Here is a 16,045-nt window from a genome sequence, read left to right as displayed (position 1 = left end):
GGACGCATCCACACGTGGACAATCACAGGTCAGAGTACACCACACGCCTTGCTATCTGCTTGTCTGTGCCTGTGAGCATTTGCTGTGTTCTCTGAAATATTGTGGAAAACTTGACTTGCCCCGATTTGCTGATGAGCACAATATTAGTAGAGAACAGGAGGTGAAAACTGCCTTCGTCCATGAGCTCTGTAGTCTGCACAAGCAGCTGCTGTAACGTCACAGCCAGCTACACTGCGGTGCACAACCTTGCTTAGTTTTGTACTCGTCTGGCTGTTGGCGCTGCGGCTAGATCGCCGGCTTGCAGTGCGAAAGTTGACAGTTAAAATCCCAGTTGTGGTGTTGACTTGTCGGCGCTTCGTCGCAGCACTCTGCGGGACGTCTCCAGCAGCTGTCCTGCCTGGGCCCTGCTAGAGGAATGTGGCGGTGTATTCAGAGCTGTGAGCTTCCCTTTTCAGGCCGTAATCGCCACCAGGGCAGCTGCGTGCTCGCGTGTATGGGGGAGCACCTTGACAAACGTAGTGATGATTACAGCGGTAAATATTGAAATTTAAAATAATTCAGGAGATATCGTGCCGACTCGGCTGCCCTCGATGCGGCCTGGTCGGGATAATGCGATTCGCGGCTCTTGCCACGCTTCGTGTAGATGTGTCCCCAGCAGCCTGGGAGTCGGCGCCCTCATTACCGGTGTTTAACCACAGCAGGAAACACTGCCTTGCATACACCTGCCCCTACACAGCTGGCTGGTGCTGGGTGCCACGCACCGAGTCGCCACCGCGAGACGCTCATGAGCCCCATGCCACACGCTGTACGGATGTAGAGGTACACGCTGCTTTAATGATGTGCACCTCCGATTTCCCCGAACCTCTGATTAGCATGGTTGGGAATGTACGGTGCGAAAGAAGTTCAACATAAATACACCTGAAAACCATGTACATTGTACTAAATATATGTGCGGGTGCATGGACTCACTGACACACAGACAGGTAAATTAACTCGTGCATTACCTACCCACATGGGATAACAAATTTATAATGTGGATTTATATAGCGGAGTCTTAACGCGACCACATGTCAAGATGTTGTACTGACCAAGTGGGCATGTTTGTGTTATAGAGAGAGACGGTCTGTGACAGGTAGAGGAAACATTGTTTTCAGCTTTGACTTGATCAGGGGCTGGGAGTCGACAGCACAGATGGCAGGGAAATATGGGGGTGGAAGAGGAGACTGAGCAGAATGCGCAATCTATCAGAGCCATCAATTATTATTTTAGGTCAACAAAAAATATTCATTTGTGAAAATTCAACGGCCATGATCCAATGGGTAAGCTTGCCACCTCCACGGAAACGTGGAATTCCCATCCCTGGCTATGTCACCCGCACGGGGCTGGCATGAGGAGAGCCGCTGGGGCATCAGGTGAGATGTGCACGGCGCTCAAGGGAGCGTGACGGCAAACTGCCCCGTCTCTTAGCTTGCGCCCATTCGTTGTTTTGTACAAGTAAAATTTTGCCCTCGTTAGGGAGTGGTGCCCGACCGCAGACTTCCAAGGAATGCCCGGTGTGGTGCATGGGCGAGGAGGCCGGGGCTACTGCACAGGCCCTGGCGGTTTGTTGCAGCTGATGGTAGAAGAGTGAGTGATATATAGTGGCGGTGTTTTTAACAAGCATTATACACAAAGAATATCGAACACAAAGTGAGCTTTACATGGTGACAATTGCCTCGGTTATTTGGCGTGGAAGCCTTCTCGAAAGGGATCACATCGCTGTAGCGTCATCATCGGGGAGATCAGGGAGTGGGGAACCCGGGTGGGGGTGACTGGGGTGGTGGGACCAGTGGTGGGGGGAACGAGGTGGGGGGAATTGGGGTGGGGGGACCGGGGGTGGAGGGCCGGCGAGGTTGACCCCACGCAACGTCGTCGCAGCGGTGACATCACGTGACCCATGGGTGTTTGTGCACAGTGCGATGACTGTAAACACTGCCCCTTGCAGGCGAGAGGCTTTGGCAGAGAGGGGGGTGATGCTGAGGGCCTCAAAAAGTGAGCTCAGTGTGAGTGTTGTGAGTACTCTGCTTGTTTACCCAGGAAAGCTTCACTGAGCCTCATGACTCTTTTTCAGGAGGGTCTTGCTACGTATTCTCAGTTGGAGGCGATGATTGTAACTTCCGATTGAGTAATTTGCGGATAACATTTTTTTTTTGCAAACCAGGACCATAACGCCTGCACAAAAATTGGCCTCCTCTTGCGAATGACGTCACGGGATCTTTAACATTGTGAAGCAGACGGCACTTAGTATTGTTATGGTTCATACACTCAGCAGTATTAATCAGGGTGGCCATTACTTTCGAACTTTTCCAACAAGCGGCGAAATGCGCTACCGTTGAGCCGCATCACCGCCTCTGTCGGTGGTCGTGGGGAGCCCTTGACACCGCGGTGGGACCCATCGTCCCCACCACGGTCCCCACCAAGGTCCTTGCTCTAACGCACCAGCCTTCGCGAGCGGCGTGTCTCACCTCGGGCCCGACATTCGCTTGGTGCCACAGATAAAGACGAATTCGGCGGTGACGGTCTTCATTGTTGGAAAACGTCGTGAGAATAATTTTATTATGTTTTATTTTTATTATTTTATTATTTCCCTTCTACGTGACTTTACCGAAAGAACCAAGAAGATGAATCCCTGCAGTCACGAAAGCTTTAAATCGAAATTGTTGGGTTAATCGAGCAGGAGTTGCGTCCTTTCTCAGATAGGTGTTTCTTGGAGGAGAGATGGACGCGATGCATAATTCTGCATGTAGATGTTGTTTTCCCCAACGTATAGTGGAGGGAGATGGATCCCTCTTAACTGTGGTGATGTGTGGATGCGATTGGTGGATATTATTATCTGTGCTTATACATCGAAATGACTCCTGATATCGGAAAATTACTCCAGCTGTTCACCGATGAAGCAGATAATCTGATGACATTGCCACCACTCGCAGCTCGCTGCTCTTATCTGCAGCTGGAGTTAATAGGATGAGTTAATTTATGCTGCCAGGAGACCACTCCCCATGATCCGTAGATAAGAGTGGATGATAGGAAGCATGTGCCACCACTTCAGTTATCTGTGGATAATAGGAATTACACAGCAGATAACGCGATTTTCTGAAGATGGATTTGTGGGCGTGGAAAATAGGAAGGGGGGTGCAAGAGGATTCTCACTCTCATGACTGCACATCACGACTATAATGAGCCGAGAATGTCTGTGTCCCGTGCGTGACGTCACTCCACATGCCGCACTTCCCCTCCCCCCCCGTCATTAATATTCATGAGCGGGTGGATTTTTACACTCACGCAGAAGGTCGAGCGGAAATGTTTTTTTTCGCAAATTCGCTTTAAGTTAGACGCTTCTTTAATGAAAGTGAATAGAATAAATAATTCTACGCAGCAACAAAGTGGATTTGGTGTCTTTATTTCTTCAGCACTTGAGACAAAATGGAAGTCTAAGTTATGCTTCTACGTTATGGTAAAATAGACATTTCTCGGTGATTTTCCAGATATTGTATCGATTTCCAATTTATTTCAACCCCAGCTACCGAAAGCAGAAGAGAATAAAGTATCAAAGCAGTGGATTTGAGCAAATTGAAGGTCAGTTATATACAGTGATACAGTGATATGAAGTGAGGTGTTTTATCACTTTGTTTTGTGCAAGAATCACTGCCATCAATACAGTGCTACAGTGAAATAATGTGAAGTGTGTGATGGCATACTTTTGTGCAAGATTCACTTCCATTAAATTTACACAAGATACAATTATACTCTGTTCAATTTTTTTCGTAAATATTACAGCTTTCGTCCTAGGACGGGCAAAGAAGCTCGTCGTACACTATAATATAAAAAAAAAGGTTTGCTGGCTGACGCATGGGCGGGCAAATGCATGGCGGTGACTTCACCGCGTCCCACAGCGTTGTCACGTGTTCGCGTGTGCCGACAGTCACGCCGCCCTCCCGACCACCCACCCTCCTCCCAGGTCGTGGAACCCACGCAAATGCGTGGGTAGTGCTAGTTTATGTAAAATGATAAACTGGTATAAACACACATTGATACGCTTAAGCTTGTTCAGTTGGACACATCATGTCTTGTTACTGGCAAAGCCGCAAAGTTCACGTAGCGCTGCCAGCAATGTATTTTGCAATTAAATATTTAGCAAGATCGTGCCGCTGGGCTGCATATAGTCCAGGCCCCGTTTACGAATTGTGAATGACAAAACGGTACACTACGGCATCTCTCAGTAATGTATACAATGTGTTGATGGAGAGGAGAAGCCACGCTTGTTATCAGGCTGTGGCACTGTGTATGATGTAAAGCGATCGATTTGTGCTTTGTCAGCAGTGCGCTGAGCCTGATGATGAAAAGAAACAGCCGTGAGATCTTTAACGTCTGATCCATATGTTGTTATTAGGTTTGTTAGATGGTAGCTTCTGCCCAAATTCTTGACATCAACTTTCCATTCCCTTGACAATATTGTCTATTATTTGCATGTGCCAATGTCTTGAGCACATTCTGACCAATAAAGTTCTTCACTGGTTGATTAGGACTGGAATCAACAATACGACGTTTCGCTCAAACTTTCACATTTGTGGGCAAATGTGACCATTCACCTTACGTCTCCTCTCGAGTGAGGGAGGCTCAGAGTTGGCTCGTTTGTGTTTGCTTAGAGCCAGGAAACTTCGTGGAGACAGGATGGGCCCGAGGCAATGCTGGCGACGCGGTGTAGGGTGGGTCTGCGTATGGGATTGGGGTCGATGGGATGGAAGCCGTCTTCGGAAAGGGGTGTGAATGGCGACGAATCTTGAGCTGTTTACCAGATGTCGCCCAAATCAGCCACAGGACTTGCCCCATGAGCACATCCCCTAATAGGCACTCGTGCTGCCTGGCCTCTGGTGCCCAGTACAGCTGAGCACAGTACATCAAGGGTGGAAAGTGCTGCTCCTAAAACCCCCAACAGGGCACTCGCTGGGTCTCTGTGTTCAACAATGCCACTGCCCGCGTGTCCCAGAGCACAGCAGCCACCTCCCGTGAGCCACATCCCTGCGCCCTGCCTGGCTCTCGGGTTCCTCATGTCCGTCAGGACCTGACACACGAGATCCTGCCCCATCACCATCGGCAGAGTAATCCAACGCCACAGCTTTAAATTATACAACGAGGAGCAGGGGGCAGTCGCTCCTTGAGCTGTCACCTGCGCACTTTATCCACGGAAATTTGATGAAACTTGCATAATGCAGAAGGAAAAGAGTGGGGACTTATACAGTTTGTGGTGTTTTGTGTGTGTTTGCATAGCAGCGAGAACCGGCGTTTCTCGAGTGACGCACGGACAGGACAGAACGGACGCGCATGTACAAACATGCTTAGGACCACTGCCCTTTGCCTTGAAGCGGTTTTGAGATCAGCCGGGTTCCTGTGCCAGGCTAGGTGTACTTCTCGTACACATGGAGTAATTGAGGTTCATTTACAAGAGATCATAGCACACCCTTGCTGTTGTGGTTTCATACCCTGGGTAGGCTGGCGGGTGTACGCATGCACTTGCATGCACACACCCGTGCGTGTGTATGTGTTGCAGAAAACCACGTTGAAACCGGAGAGTCTGAGCAGTATGGCCATGCACGTCCACGTGGTGCTGGGCAGGAGATGCGTGTGTGGCCCCTGAGAGGAGATTCGTCTCACGAGCATTGGCAGCGTCTGGTTCCTCGGTCCAAAATGAAAAAAATTGGATGATAACGCGTCGTGTTTAGCTGCGCTGGAGCTATTTTAGTGATGGGTGGCGAACGTTATAACGTGATGAGGTTTCTTTTGTTTTGGTCCTTTTTTGGGTGAACAAAACGCTCGGTGCGAAAGGACAAACATCGGTGCTCGGGTTTCACATCGCTTTTCATTCGGCGATTGAACAGGTCCGTCTGGCTGGTGAAATTCAACAGGTGCGTGCATTTGTTACCAATATCAATTTAACATTTGAACAAAATAAAGCACCACCTTTGTGTAGCTCCACAAAACGTGAACCCGTTGGCTACGCTCAGGGTAGCCCCAACAATTGTGCAGAAGGCGCCGGCAAAGGACGACAGCTGCTCATGTTGACTCATTAACAGAGCCTTCATGCGCATGGCCGACTCTGGAATTTTGTTTAATTAATATTTGTATTAATCTGGAATCGGATTTTACTATGCGCTGTATGCCTCAGAGTGGACTTCAAAGATCCCGTGGTGTCATTCGAAAGAGTAGGTCATTGTGTGCCGACGTCAGGGTCCAAATTTGCTGAATAAAAAAATATCTGCAAATTACTTAATTCGGATTCTGCATCGGAATAATTATTTCCTCCTGTGATAACTTGACAGGACTCTCCTGGAAAAGGTTAATGCGACTCGGTGAGGCTTTCCTGGGTAACCAAGTGTAACCATACTCATCATACTATATAAGAAACATGTTTTGCCTCCTGGATTCCTGGCTGGCGCGTGGCCAATTGCTTGTGTTCGACGGTGATGTCACCGCACACCGCATCCCACAGCGCCCCACAGCGTTGAACCGGATTTGTGTGCCTGTAAAATACTCAAATTAATTCTTTATTTTATATACGGTTAATGCGAATTGCATATCACAATCACTGAGGAACCACAGACAAGCTGGAAGGCTGCCAGGCAGTGAGCCAGCGCTATCAATTACTGTGCAGTTCGTTCTCTCTGTATTACGATGTTTTCCGCCACTTAGTGAGTGTTTATTACGTGGGAGGAAATTGGAGCACCCGTAGGAAACCCACGCATGTGACATACACTGTGTCCTTTACACAAGGGGACGGCTGATATCAGTACACACTTTGTTGTACTGCATTCTGTTGGCGAGCCAGGGTATTGCACCTCGATGCCCAGGGGAAAGAAGTCTCGCGACGTTTTGCAATTTGTGCGCAAGCTACCAAGCCTCGCTGCTTCCCTCACAGAGCTGGTTCACAGGCCACGTGCATAGCTCCCACCGCCTGGCTTGTGTCAGTTTTGAGTGAAACGTTATTGTGCGTTGATGTTGAATTGAGTTATGAAAAGTCTCAGGCCAACGGTGAGGAGCAGGAGGAGCTTTATTGGTCAGAATTTGATAAAAGCATTAGAATGTAGAACGTATAAATAGTATCTGTGAAAACGTGACCATATTTTCGTGTGGTGGAGGGTGAATGACAAGAAATTTGGCATAGATCTACGTGGCCTAGCCCAAAAAACAGATGTTGGATCAGATTAACACATGCCAACGTTGTAAACAAGATGCCTGTGAGCTTGCCAGCTATCTTGCCCATGGAAACTAATTGCTGTTCAATGTCCGTGAGCGTAATTGCATGAGAAAATAACCACCGGTGGGGACATTTTCTGTCCCCTGAGCTTCATAGATCTCTTCACATTTTAATTACTTTCAATTTGAATGACGTTGCAAATCGTTTTTGAGAAAATGTATGTCATTACAGATCATTACCTTGCAAATTGTCAAGACACTGTAGACCGGAAGTTTTATCTGCGCTTTCCATTGTGATCGCACGGTTCACGTCATGCGCGCATGTGTCTGTGCGCATCCTACCGGGAAGACCTGGAGCTGTGGTCTACAATGTCTCGGATGAGATGTTTTTTCAAAAGAGCTTATTTTAGTACACATGCTGCAAGTACAGGATACTCGGTTCAATCTTAATTTTAGAACTTTCGTGACTGCAGGAATTATTATTTGGTTCTTTCGGTTAAGTCACGTCTAAAGATAAAATAATAAATTAAATTAAATAATAGAATACGACGTTTCGATTTCAACACAATCAATCATCATCAGGTATAATATGTCGCTATTTCATTATACCTGATGATGATTGCTTGTGTTGCAATCGAAACGTCGTATTTTATTATTTAATTTAATTTATTATTTTATCTTTAGACGTGACTTAACCGAAAGAACCAAATAATAAGGATACTCGGTATTTCATGGCAGGATGCGGTAAGCCGTTTGGAAGTCTGGAATGGAACATGAAAAGAAAGCACTGATAATGCAAGTGGAGGCTGTGATGGGTGGGATGCGTGTGCAGCATGGAGGAGGGCAGGATATAGAGATGGGCACTTGATTGTATGTATGTTACATTTATTTTACACTGTACGTAGCCAACCGCGCTTATTGGAGGTGCGGAGTGGCACCCACAGGTCGGTGACCAAGGGAAAGCCTCAAGCCAGATGGTGGAGATCCGAAGCGCAGAACTTGGAGGTTGGGTGTCAACTTGGGACCAGCGTGAGAATCAAGCAGTCAGAAGCGACGATGAGGTGTGGGGGCATCGATAGGATTGTTGTGATGCGCTCTTCATCGAGATGTAATCGCATTATCTCCAGATTTGTCTAAGCGGTGTGGGGTGTTCACTCTTGAACGTGTTGAAGAGGAAAGGATTCAATATCACGTCTTGTCTCAAACGTGACCCACTGATCTTACCACCCTTGCAAACGAGATCTCCCATCTCAAGGGACTTTCCAGGTCAAATATTTTACAAGGTTGTGCCAAAGGTAAGTGATGTCCATGGTTTCCCTTGTGCAACCTAAAAGCCATGAAAAGTCGACCGTGTTCCAATGAGATTCAGCCCTGGGATGTTCTGTATAACTTGCCTTATTATTACAAGAACTGCCTTCATTTGCTGCATTGGATTGAAGGGTTCTTGTGGTGTTATTAATCATTCGCTTGCTATTTGGTATTTGGTTATGCCTGCAGTAGGTTTGGACAGTGTGAGAGTTGTTGAATGATGGGGGCAGTGAAGGGATTTGTGCATCAGTGTGATGCGAGCAGCAGTACAGCGGATGTACAATACTGTAGGTCCGCTGTTGGACTTTTCCGTTCTGGATGCTTAAAAGAACATCTTGAACAGGAAGCCGTGAGAGACTTGAGCAGTGTTGACCATTGTGATTAGGTGGTCGCCATGCATGAGGGTGTGTACGTTCGCGTTGTTTCTCCTGCCTGTCTGTTGAAAAGCAAACAGTCGCGCACAGTTTGATTCGATGTCTGCAGCAACACCGCACCAGGTATGCATGCCAGCACCGACGAGGGCACGAGCGCCCTTCACAGGCTCTGACCCCTGCACGAGTTCACAGTCCCAGTGGCAGTAGTCAAACAGTGGCGGTGGAATACCTGGCGATCTGTGCATTACTTCTCTCGCAGCTACGTGTGTTGCCTAAGCTCGCGATATATACCACTTATCAAATTATATTTTAGCGTATTACTGTGGTTCCGACTCAATGCTCTTGCCCTTCTAAACTTTCACCATTTTATACATTGCCTGGCTTATGGTGCCATTGTCTCCTATTCTATTAAAAAAACTATTTAATTTTTATTATTATACCAGGTAAGGCCCACTTAGCGAAGCAGCTCTTTTTCAGAAGCCACTGGCCATCAATGATAGCTCAACAAAGTGGCTTATGTGGAAATGTAGAGCAGACAAATACTCTCCAACGCATGTTTCTAAGTGTGGAGGGAAAAACCTAAAATCTACGTGACCACGGGGAGAACAAGCAAGCTCCAAATATACAGGTGTCATGGTTGGAATCGAACCCACAGCCTCCTGTATACTTGGCAAGGTAGTTCACAGGGGTGCAATGGTGAGCGAACTGTGCTATGGACCTGGAGACTTGACTTTGATTCCCAGCCTCTGCAAACATCAGAGGCTGGGCCCCCTCTCCGCTTTACCCTACCTGATGTGGCTGCGTGGTGAAGTATGGTCAAACAACCTTTCATCCAGCAGTGGGTTGACAAAGGGGGTTAATATTTAAAAGTTATGTCATTATCCTGTACATAACATTTTGTAATGTGCAGAACTTAATTTTAATTTAAACCTTGATTTTGTGTGAAAACTTAGTTCAGCACGTGATTATAGCAGTCACCAATGCTCACTGCTGCAAAGTCTGCCTCTAGGAACACATGTGGAGTCCCCACGTCCACACTGTCCTATATCAGAGCAAAACCAGTAGGCCGTTGTCTATCTCCGTGCGACTGCCTGACAGTCACATTTGCTTGTTTGATTTTGATGGTGACTTCATTTTTAGCATAATAGCCAAAGGCTGAGTGCTTTTCCAATCCTATTACAGATCACGTGACTGTTTTGGGTCATGTGCTCTGCGGACCCATCATTGGTCATTAGACATTCACTTTTCAACGACCTATTTTAATTGGCTAACCGCAGATCCATCACTGTGCCATTGCCATTGCAAGTTCCCAAAGTTGTCGGTGACAATTGCAGCCGATGATTGCCTCAGATTTCCCACGTGTGTCACGGCCTCTGGGCATGAACATGATTCAACGTCGCCCTTCAAGGAGGCGGCTGCCCTGTTTCGCCTGCCCTGCTGCCTCAGCCACCTGCCTACAATGACAGCTCCCTGCGATGTATAATAACAGGTTAAATTACAATCCATATGGAGAGTGCAGGTAATAAATTAGCAGGTTCCGCCCATGAAAGAAAGTACATCTTTATCACGAATAAACTCCCCGCGTGTAACCAAGTTGAGGCTGTGTTGCTTTATCGACAAGCCCCCGGGATATCGGGACGTGCACACTTGAACGACCATGCGGGTATCGGCTCGCATGGCCTTCACCTGCAGCAGCAGCAGTGAGTGGTGGTGTCGGCTCCTGGCGTGGCTACAATATTCACGAGGCGCGGCGTCACTGATCTCTGCGTCTCGTTTGCGCGGTATTGTTTCGGTAGTTTCCCTTCAGCGATTTTCTTTACATAACGTAACGGCATCTCTACGGAGAGGAGTTGCTGCTGTATCTGTAAGACATGTTGCGTGGTAATTGTTTTGGCCAATGTTGTAGAGTCAGTTTAACACGGGCTTTCGCGACCAATATCATCCATAGAGGTTTTTATTTTGGGATAGATGGCCTTAGTGTTACGTGGAAGCGAACCATCAAATAACACATTATTTAAATGCATTCCTATAAAGGGCAGCATGCTTTAATAGGGATTACCGTTGGTATGGCTATTTTAACACAATAGACAGGAAGGATAAGATCAAAGGGCTCGCATATTGCACATGCATCATGTACGTTGCCTCAGTAATCCCCCCCCCACTTTGTGCAAGAGCACAGAAGCGTGGCCACCACATCTACGCCTCGATATAAGGAACGAAACAGACTTCCCCATAAATCTGGCTGTCGCCTGATGAAGCAAGTTGTAATTACTGGCGAAACGTCGTACTCAGATTGTAAATGTTGTGGCTTGGCTCTCCAACACACCGGCGTGCTGTACTAGTATACTACACTACTATACACTACACTATACTATATAACTATACACTACACTATATACTACACTATACACGACACGACAATACACTACTATACACTACACTCTATACTACACTACTACACACTACACTATACACTACACTATTACACTACTATACACTAGTGCTGTACTAGTGACAAATTGTCACGTTCTGTTTACGTGACAACCCTTACTAGTTGGCTGTGTCGGGTGGTGGCGGGTTTTAACGACACATTTATATCTTTACGCGATCTTGCCCAAAAAAAACCCTCTAGGGGCCATCCATAAATGACGTCACGCACCTAGGAGGGGGGGGGTCAGACATTTGTGACGATGTGTGACGAGAGGGGGGTCTAAGAAATGTGGCGTCACATCAAAATGCGCAACTTTAAATAAATATAGACAACACGTTCTACTTAATTAAATATACTTTTTAATGTTTTCTCCTACAACATCAGAGTGCAGCGCCACATTAAATACGCACTACAATGACAATAGTTTAAAGCGATTTGAAGCATTTTTTTTATTTTTTTGGGGGGGGGGTGGCAGAGCTTTGTGTCGTCATGTGAGGGGGGGTCTGACTTTTTGTGACGCCGTGTGACGATGGTGGGGGGTAAAAAATCGTCCAAAATCGCGTGACGTCATTTATGGACAGCCCCTTATGGACAATCTTGTAGAATGATTTAGAAATTAGCTCGTGCCGTGACCAGTGTAAATTCATCACAGAGCCGACATTTTAGATGTGCATGGGTGATGCTGATATCCTTTCCTCACAGTATAATAATCACGTACATTTCTGTAGTCAAAGTGCTTAATTTATGATTAGGTACGAGAACCTGCAGAGACTCTAATTCTCTCTATCAATGGAGACCTGGATTACAAAAATTATTGGACGCCCAATTGCTGCTTTACGTTTCATGCTCGAATTCTTTCTTTCCAAAAGCACCTTCATCTTGCTCTCGTTTGCCTCTTTATTTGATCATTTTGATTGCGATTCACCTTCAACAGCTGTCCAAAGTTCACATCGTCTGCTGTGCTGTCCAGTCGAGTCCCTCCAATAATGATTCTCTTTGATTAGCGTAACTTGTACATCACCTTTGTCTTGCCTTGTTATGAAATCATTTCATTTGTTAATTTCCTGTTGTTATAATGACCATGTTATAGGCGCATCTGAGATGGTAAACATTCTCACCGTTTATCTTCACGCCTTTATTTTTTTGGAAAATGTATTCTTTTGTCAGCTGAAACCGCTTGAATGTAAAACTTATTGCACAAATCACGTGTTAACAATATCGGACAAGTGTGAGGAAGAAGATGATTTCAACATTTGCTCTCGGACTGTCCAAGCGATGGCTTCTGATTATTATTGACAGCTTATTGAGAGGGGATTGTCGTTGAATGAGAAGAAATGTTATTTTGTCCCATGTTCATGAGGCGTCTTTAATGGAGAAGCATTCTCCGTTTTGAAGCTTGGTTTTAGTTTCTGTGCCGAAGCCTGTGACAATTGTAACAGCTGCTCTACAGAGCACAAATTCGGCCCAAGTTTGAATGCCTCTTATTTAAGAGCGCAAGACCGACTGTAAAACTGGGCATACTTCAGCGATTGTTTTGTCGCTGTGGTTGTTCCCACCTGATGACAGACGCTTGTGTTGCGCTCGAAACATCGTGATTTTTATTTTATTTTCTCCTACATGACTTTACCGAAAGAACCAAAGAGTATGGATCCTTGCAGTCACGAAAACTCTAGAATGGGCCTATTTGTTTGAGGTTTCTGCAGCCTTTATTAAAAAATAAATTTTCATCGTTATTCTACTGTGACACACGTGCAGTCGCACCCAAATAGAGTTGTAACATGAATTGGTGCATATGATTTACAGCTGTGATCTGTGCTGACAACAGAAATATGATTTTTCTTATAACAATAAATATAATTTCTTTCCGAAAAATGTACCTAACTTGATTTTGTATTTAATCGTAATGGTTTGTATGACAGTGGTTAGATTGTGAGAATTGAGCCAGACACTCAAACAACTATAGAATATAACATTTTCTACGATGGATCTGCAGTATTCAAAGACAATGCACAGGGTGTGAATGTTTCACTCGGCCTACGTCGCTCCAGCATCAGAAGTGGCTGTACGATGCGAGGTTTGATCCTTGAAGAACAGGCCGGTAATGAAAGGAGCGTCGTCGTGTTTATTGACAGGAGGGCCGAGTCAGAGGCGACACCGGTTTCGTGGCACGTGGGCCGGCCATGGCCGGAGCAAGCAGGCAGCAGCCACCCCACGTCTCGGCTTCTGCGCGTCCACCAGCACTCCAACTCCTACTCCAGGCAAGCCGGCACTCTCACTCCCATAGACATGAGACACCGAGAGGGAGAGAGAAATGTAATTTCTCTGGAAATATAAATTGCTTGCCATCAGCGGATTGAAGTTGGTCGATTGAGAGCAAGGCCCAACCTGAGGAACAGACCACACAGGTCAACCCTCTGCACACACAGTTTTTCTCCAGTCCCAGGGTCGTGCAGTGGCAAGATGTTTACTCCCTCGCCTGGTATGCAGGAGGCCATGAGTTTGATCCCGACACTGGCGCCTGTATATTTGGAGTTTGCATGTTCTCTCCGTGGTCGCGTGGCTTTTTCTCCACGTCCTCTGGTTTTTCCCTCCACATTTAGAAACATGTGTTTAGAGTATTTGGCTGCTATACATTTCACGTGATAATCCACTTTGTTGAGCTATCATTTGTGGCCAGATGGCATCTAATAAAGAGCTACATAGCTCAGTCGGCCTTACCTGGTAGAATATTTTTTTTTTAGTTTTGCTCCCTAGGTGCCGCTCTCGGCCAGAGTGTCCCCCTTGCGTGCTGCCGCACATTCCAAGAGGCACATCCCTTTGACTGGGATAGTCCCTACGAACCTGGGATGGTCCCTCGTGGTACCAGCAGTGGCTCTAACCGTGTGGGGCAGTGTGATGTCCCCAGAGTGGCCCCGGTATACACGTGATGGCATTGGTGAAAGACGGTGCATGTGATCCTGGATTGTGCCCCCATGTTGTTGAAGCAGGGATCGAAGTGTAGGAGCCTCTTTTGTATTTGGAATGTCTGCTAAATTTGATAAAAATCCAAAAAGAACATTGATCAAAGGTGATTTAATTTGCAATATTTTGCTCCACAGTTTACACAGCATTCAATTAGTAGGCATTCAACATGCACTGGGAACTGCTTTGGCAGATTGCAAACAGATGAATTATAAACGATTTTAGGACTAAATCTTGACTTAAAGCTTTCGTGACTGCAGGAATTCATATTCTTTGGGTCTTTTGGTAAAGTCACGTTGATAGGTTTTGTGTTTGTTTGTTGTTTTTTGTTATTTTCTTTGAACCTATATACGTGACTTTACCGAAAAACCCAAAGAATACAGATTTTAGGACTGTTTCTTGAGCGGGATGAAACTTTGTCAAGCCCCTCAATGAACAGGTTTTCTGGACCAATGTTTCCTAGTCACAGTTTTTAAAACAGGCACACCTTGAAGTGGTTTCAACTTCATTCTCATCAACAACATGTGTACTATTAAACAGATGCAACTGGGTGGCTTAAAGTAAAAGGCAAGACGTACGTGAACAGTGTGGGACCACAACTCACATTGAACACAGCAGAAATGCATGGTGGTTTGCGGGTTTTTGGGTAATATGCAGAGGTGTGGACTCGAGTCATGTGACTTGGACTCGAGTCAGACTCGAGTCATGAATTTGATGACTTGCGACTCGACTTGGACTTGCATAACAATGACTTTGTCCCACCTATGAGATGTGGACTCGAGTCATGTGACTTGGACTCGAGTCAGACTCGAGTCATGAATTTGATGACTTGCGACTCGACTTGGACTTGCATAACAATGACTTTGTCCCACCTCTGGTAATATGTCAATGGACGATATTAAGTGTAAGTAATCCATTAATATTTAATTAAGCAGCATCTGTTTGTTGATATCTAAGCAAAACACAGCTTTTTCTACATTCCAATTATGGTTTCAATGGTAGTTGCCATGGAAATGGCAGTTGCCCATGGTAGACAAGAGAGAGAGTGCATGAGGGCGCGCGACCTCTGTGGAGACATCTCCGCCACATCTCCGCCACGTGCCATTTTGTAAAGTCATCAACGCTGAGCTCCAGCAGCCACAGCCTGGCAAGCACCTGTGGACAATGGGAAAACTCAGCGTAGGGTGACATGTGCAACGAAATACCCCTATTCACTAATTTATGATGTTCACTAATTAATGAGTCTCGTGAATTCAGCTGGTCGCTTTGGAGCTTTTCTATACATTAAATGTGATTCTGCATCAGACAAAATTTGAGACCATTGCAAGCATAAACCAAAACCCGCTTGTTCGGGTAATCGTAAATGCACTCTTGCTCTCTGACCAAAATTCTAAGTGAAGGGATTCACCACAGCCGAACCAGCACGGAGTAACACGGAGTGAACTAACATGGAGTAACTTAGAGTAAACTAAGGGATGATAATGGGGGAATGTTGGGAATGGGTTGGGAAGCCTGTGGGAAGATGCGAGAGTGATGGCAGACGCAGTGGGAGATTTGAGAAACCGTGCGCTCACCTCGATATGAGAAGCCAGGTCATATTTAGAGCGCCGTCGGCTGGCTCACGGCCCACGCTGCCCTCGTAGGCATGACGAGACCTATGTAGGCCGCCCATGCGTGTTTTCTGTGCGTGGTTCTGTAAGAAAAAATAACCATTGACAAATGTCCCTTAATATTTAGGTTT

General features: G+C 46.2%; 1 protein-coding gene across 2 annotated transcripts in view; it reads left to right on the top strand.

Moving 5' to 3' along the window:
- LOC144931587 (protein Shroom3-like) overlaps positions 1-16,045 on the top strand; it is a 65,767-nt gene that overhangs the window by 26,986 nt on the left and 22,736 nt on the right. For both annotated transcript variants that reach the window (XM_078855622.1, XM_078855621.1), the window contains exon 2: positions 13,476-13,601. In XM_078855622.1, coding sequence (XP_078711748.1) covers positions 13,476-13,601 — 126 coding nt within the window. The remainder of the gene's footprint in view (positions 1-13,475; positions 13,602-16,045) is intronic.

The sequence above is a fragment of the Lampetra fluviatilis genome, chromosome 4 (assembly GCF_964198595.1).
Source record: "Lampetra fluviatilis chromosome 4, kcLamFluv1.1, whole genome shotgun sequence".
NCBI classification, from domain to species: Eukaryota; Metazoa; Chordata; class Hyperoartia; order Petromyzontiformes; family Petromyzontidae; genus Lampetra; species Lampetra fluviatilis.
Note: the sequence above shows the minus strand (reverse complement) of the source record. Positions and strands in the feature narration are given on the sequence as shown.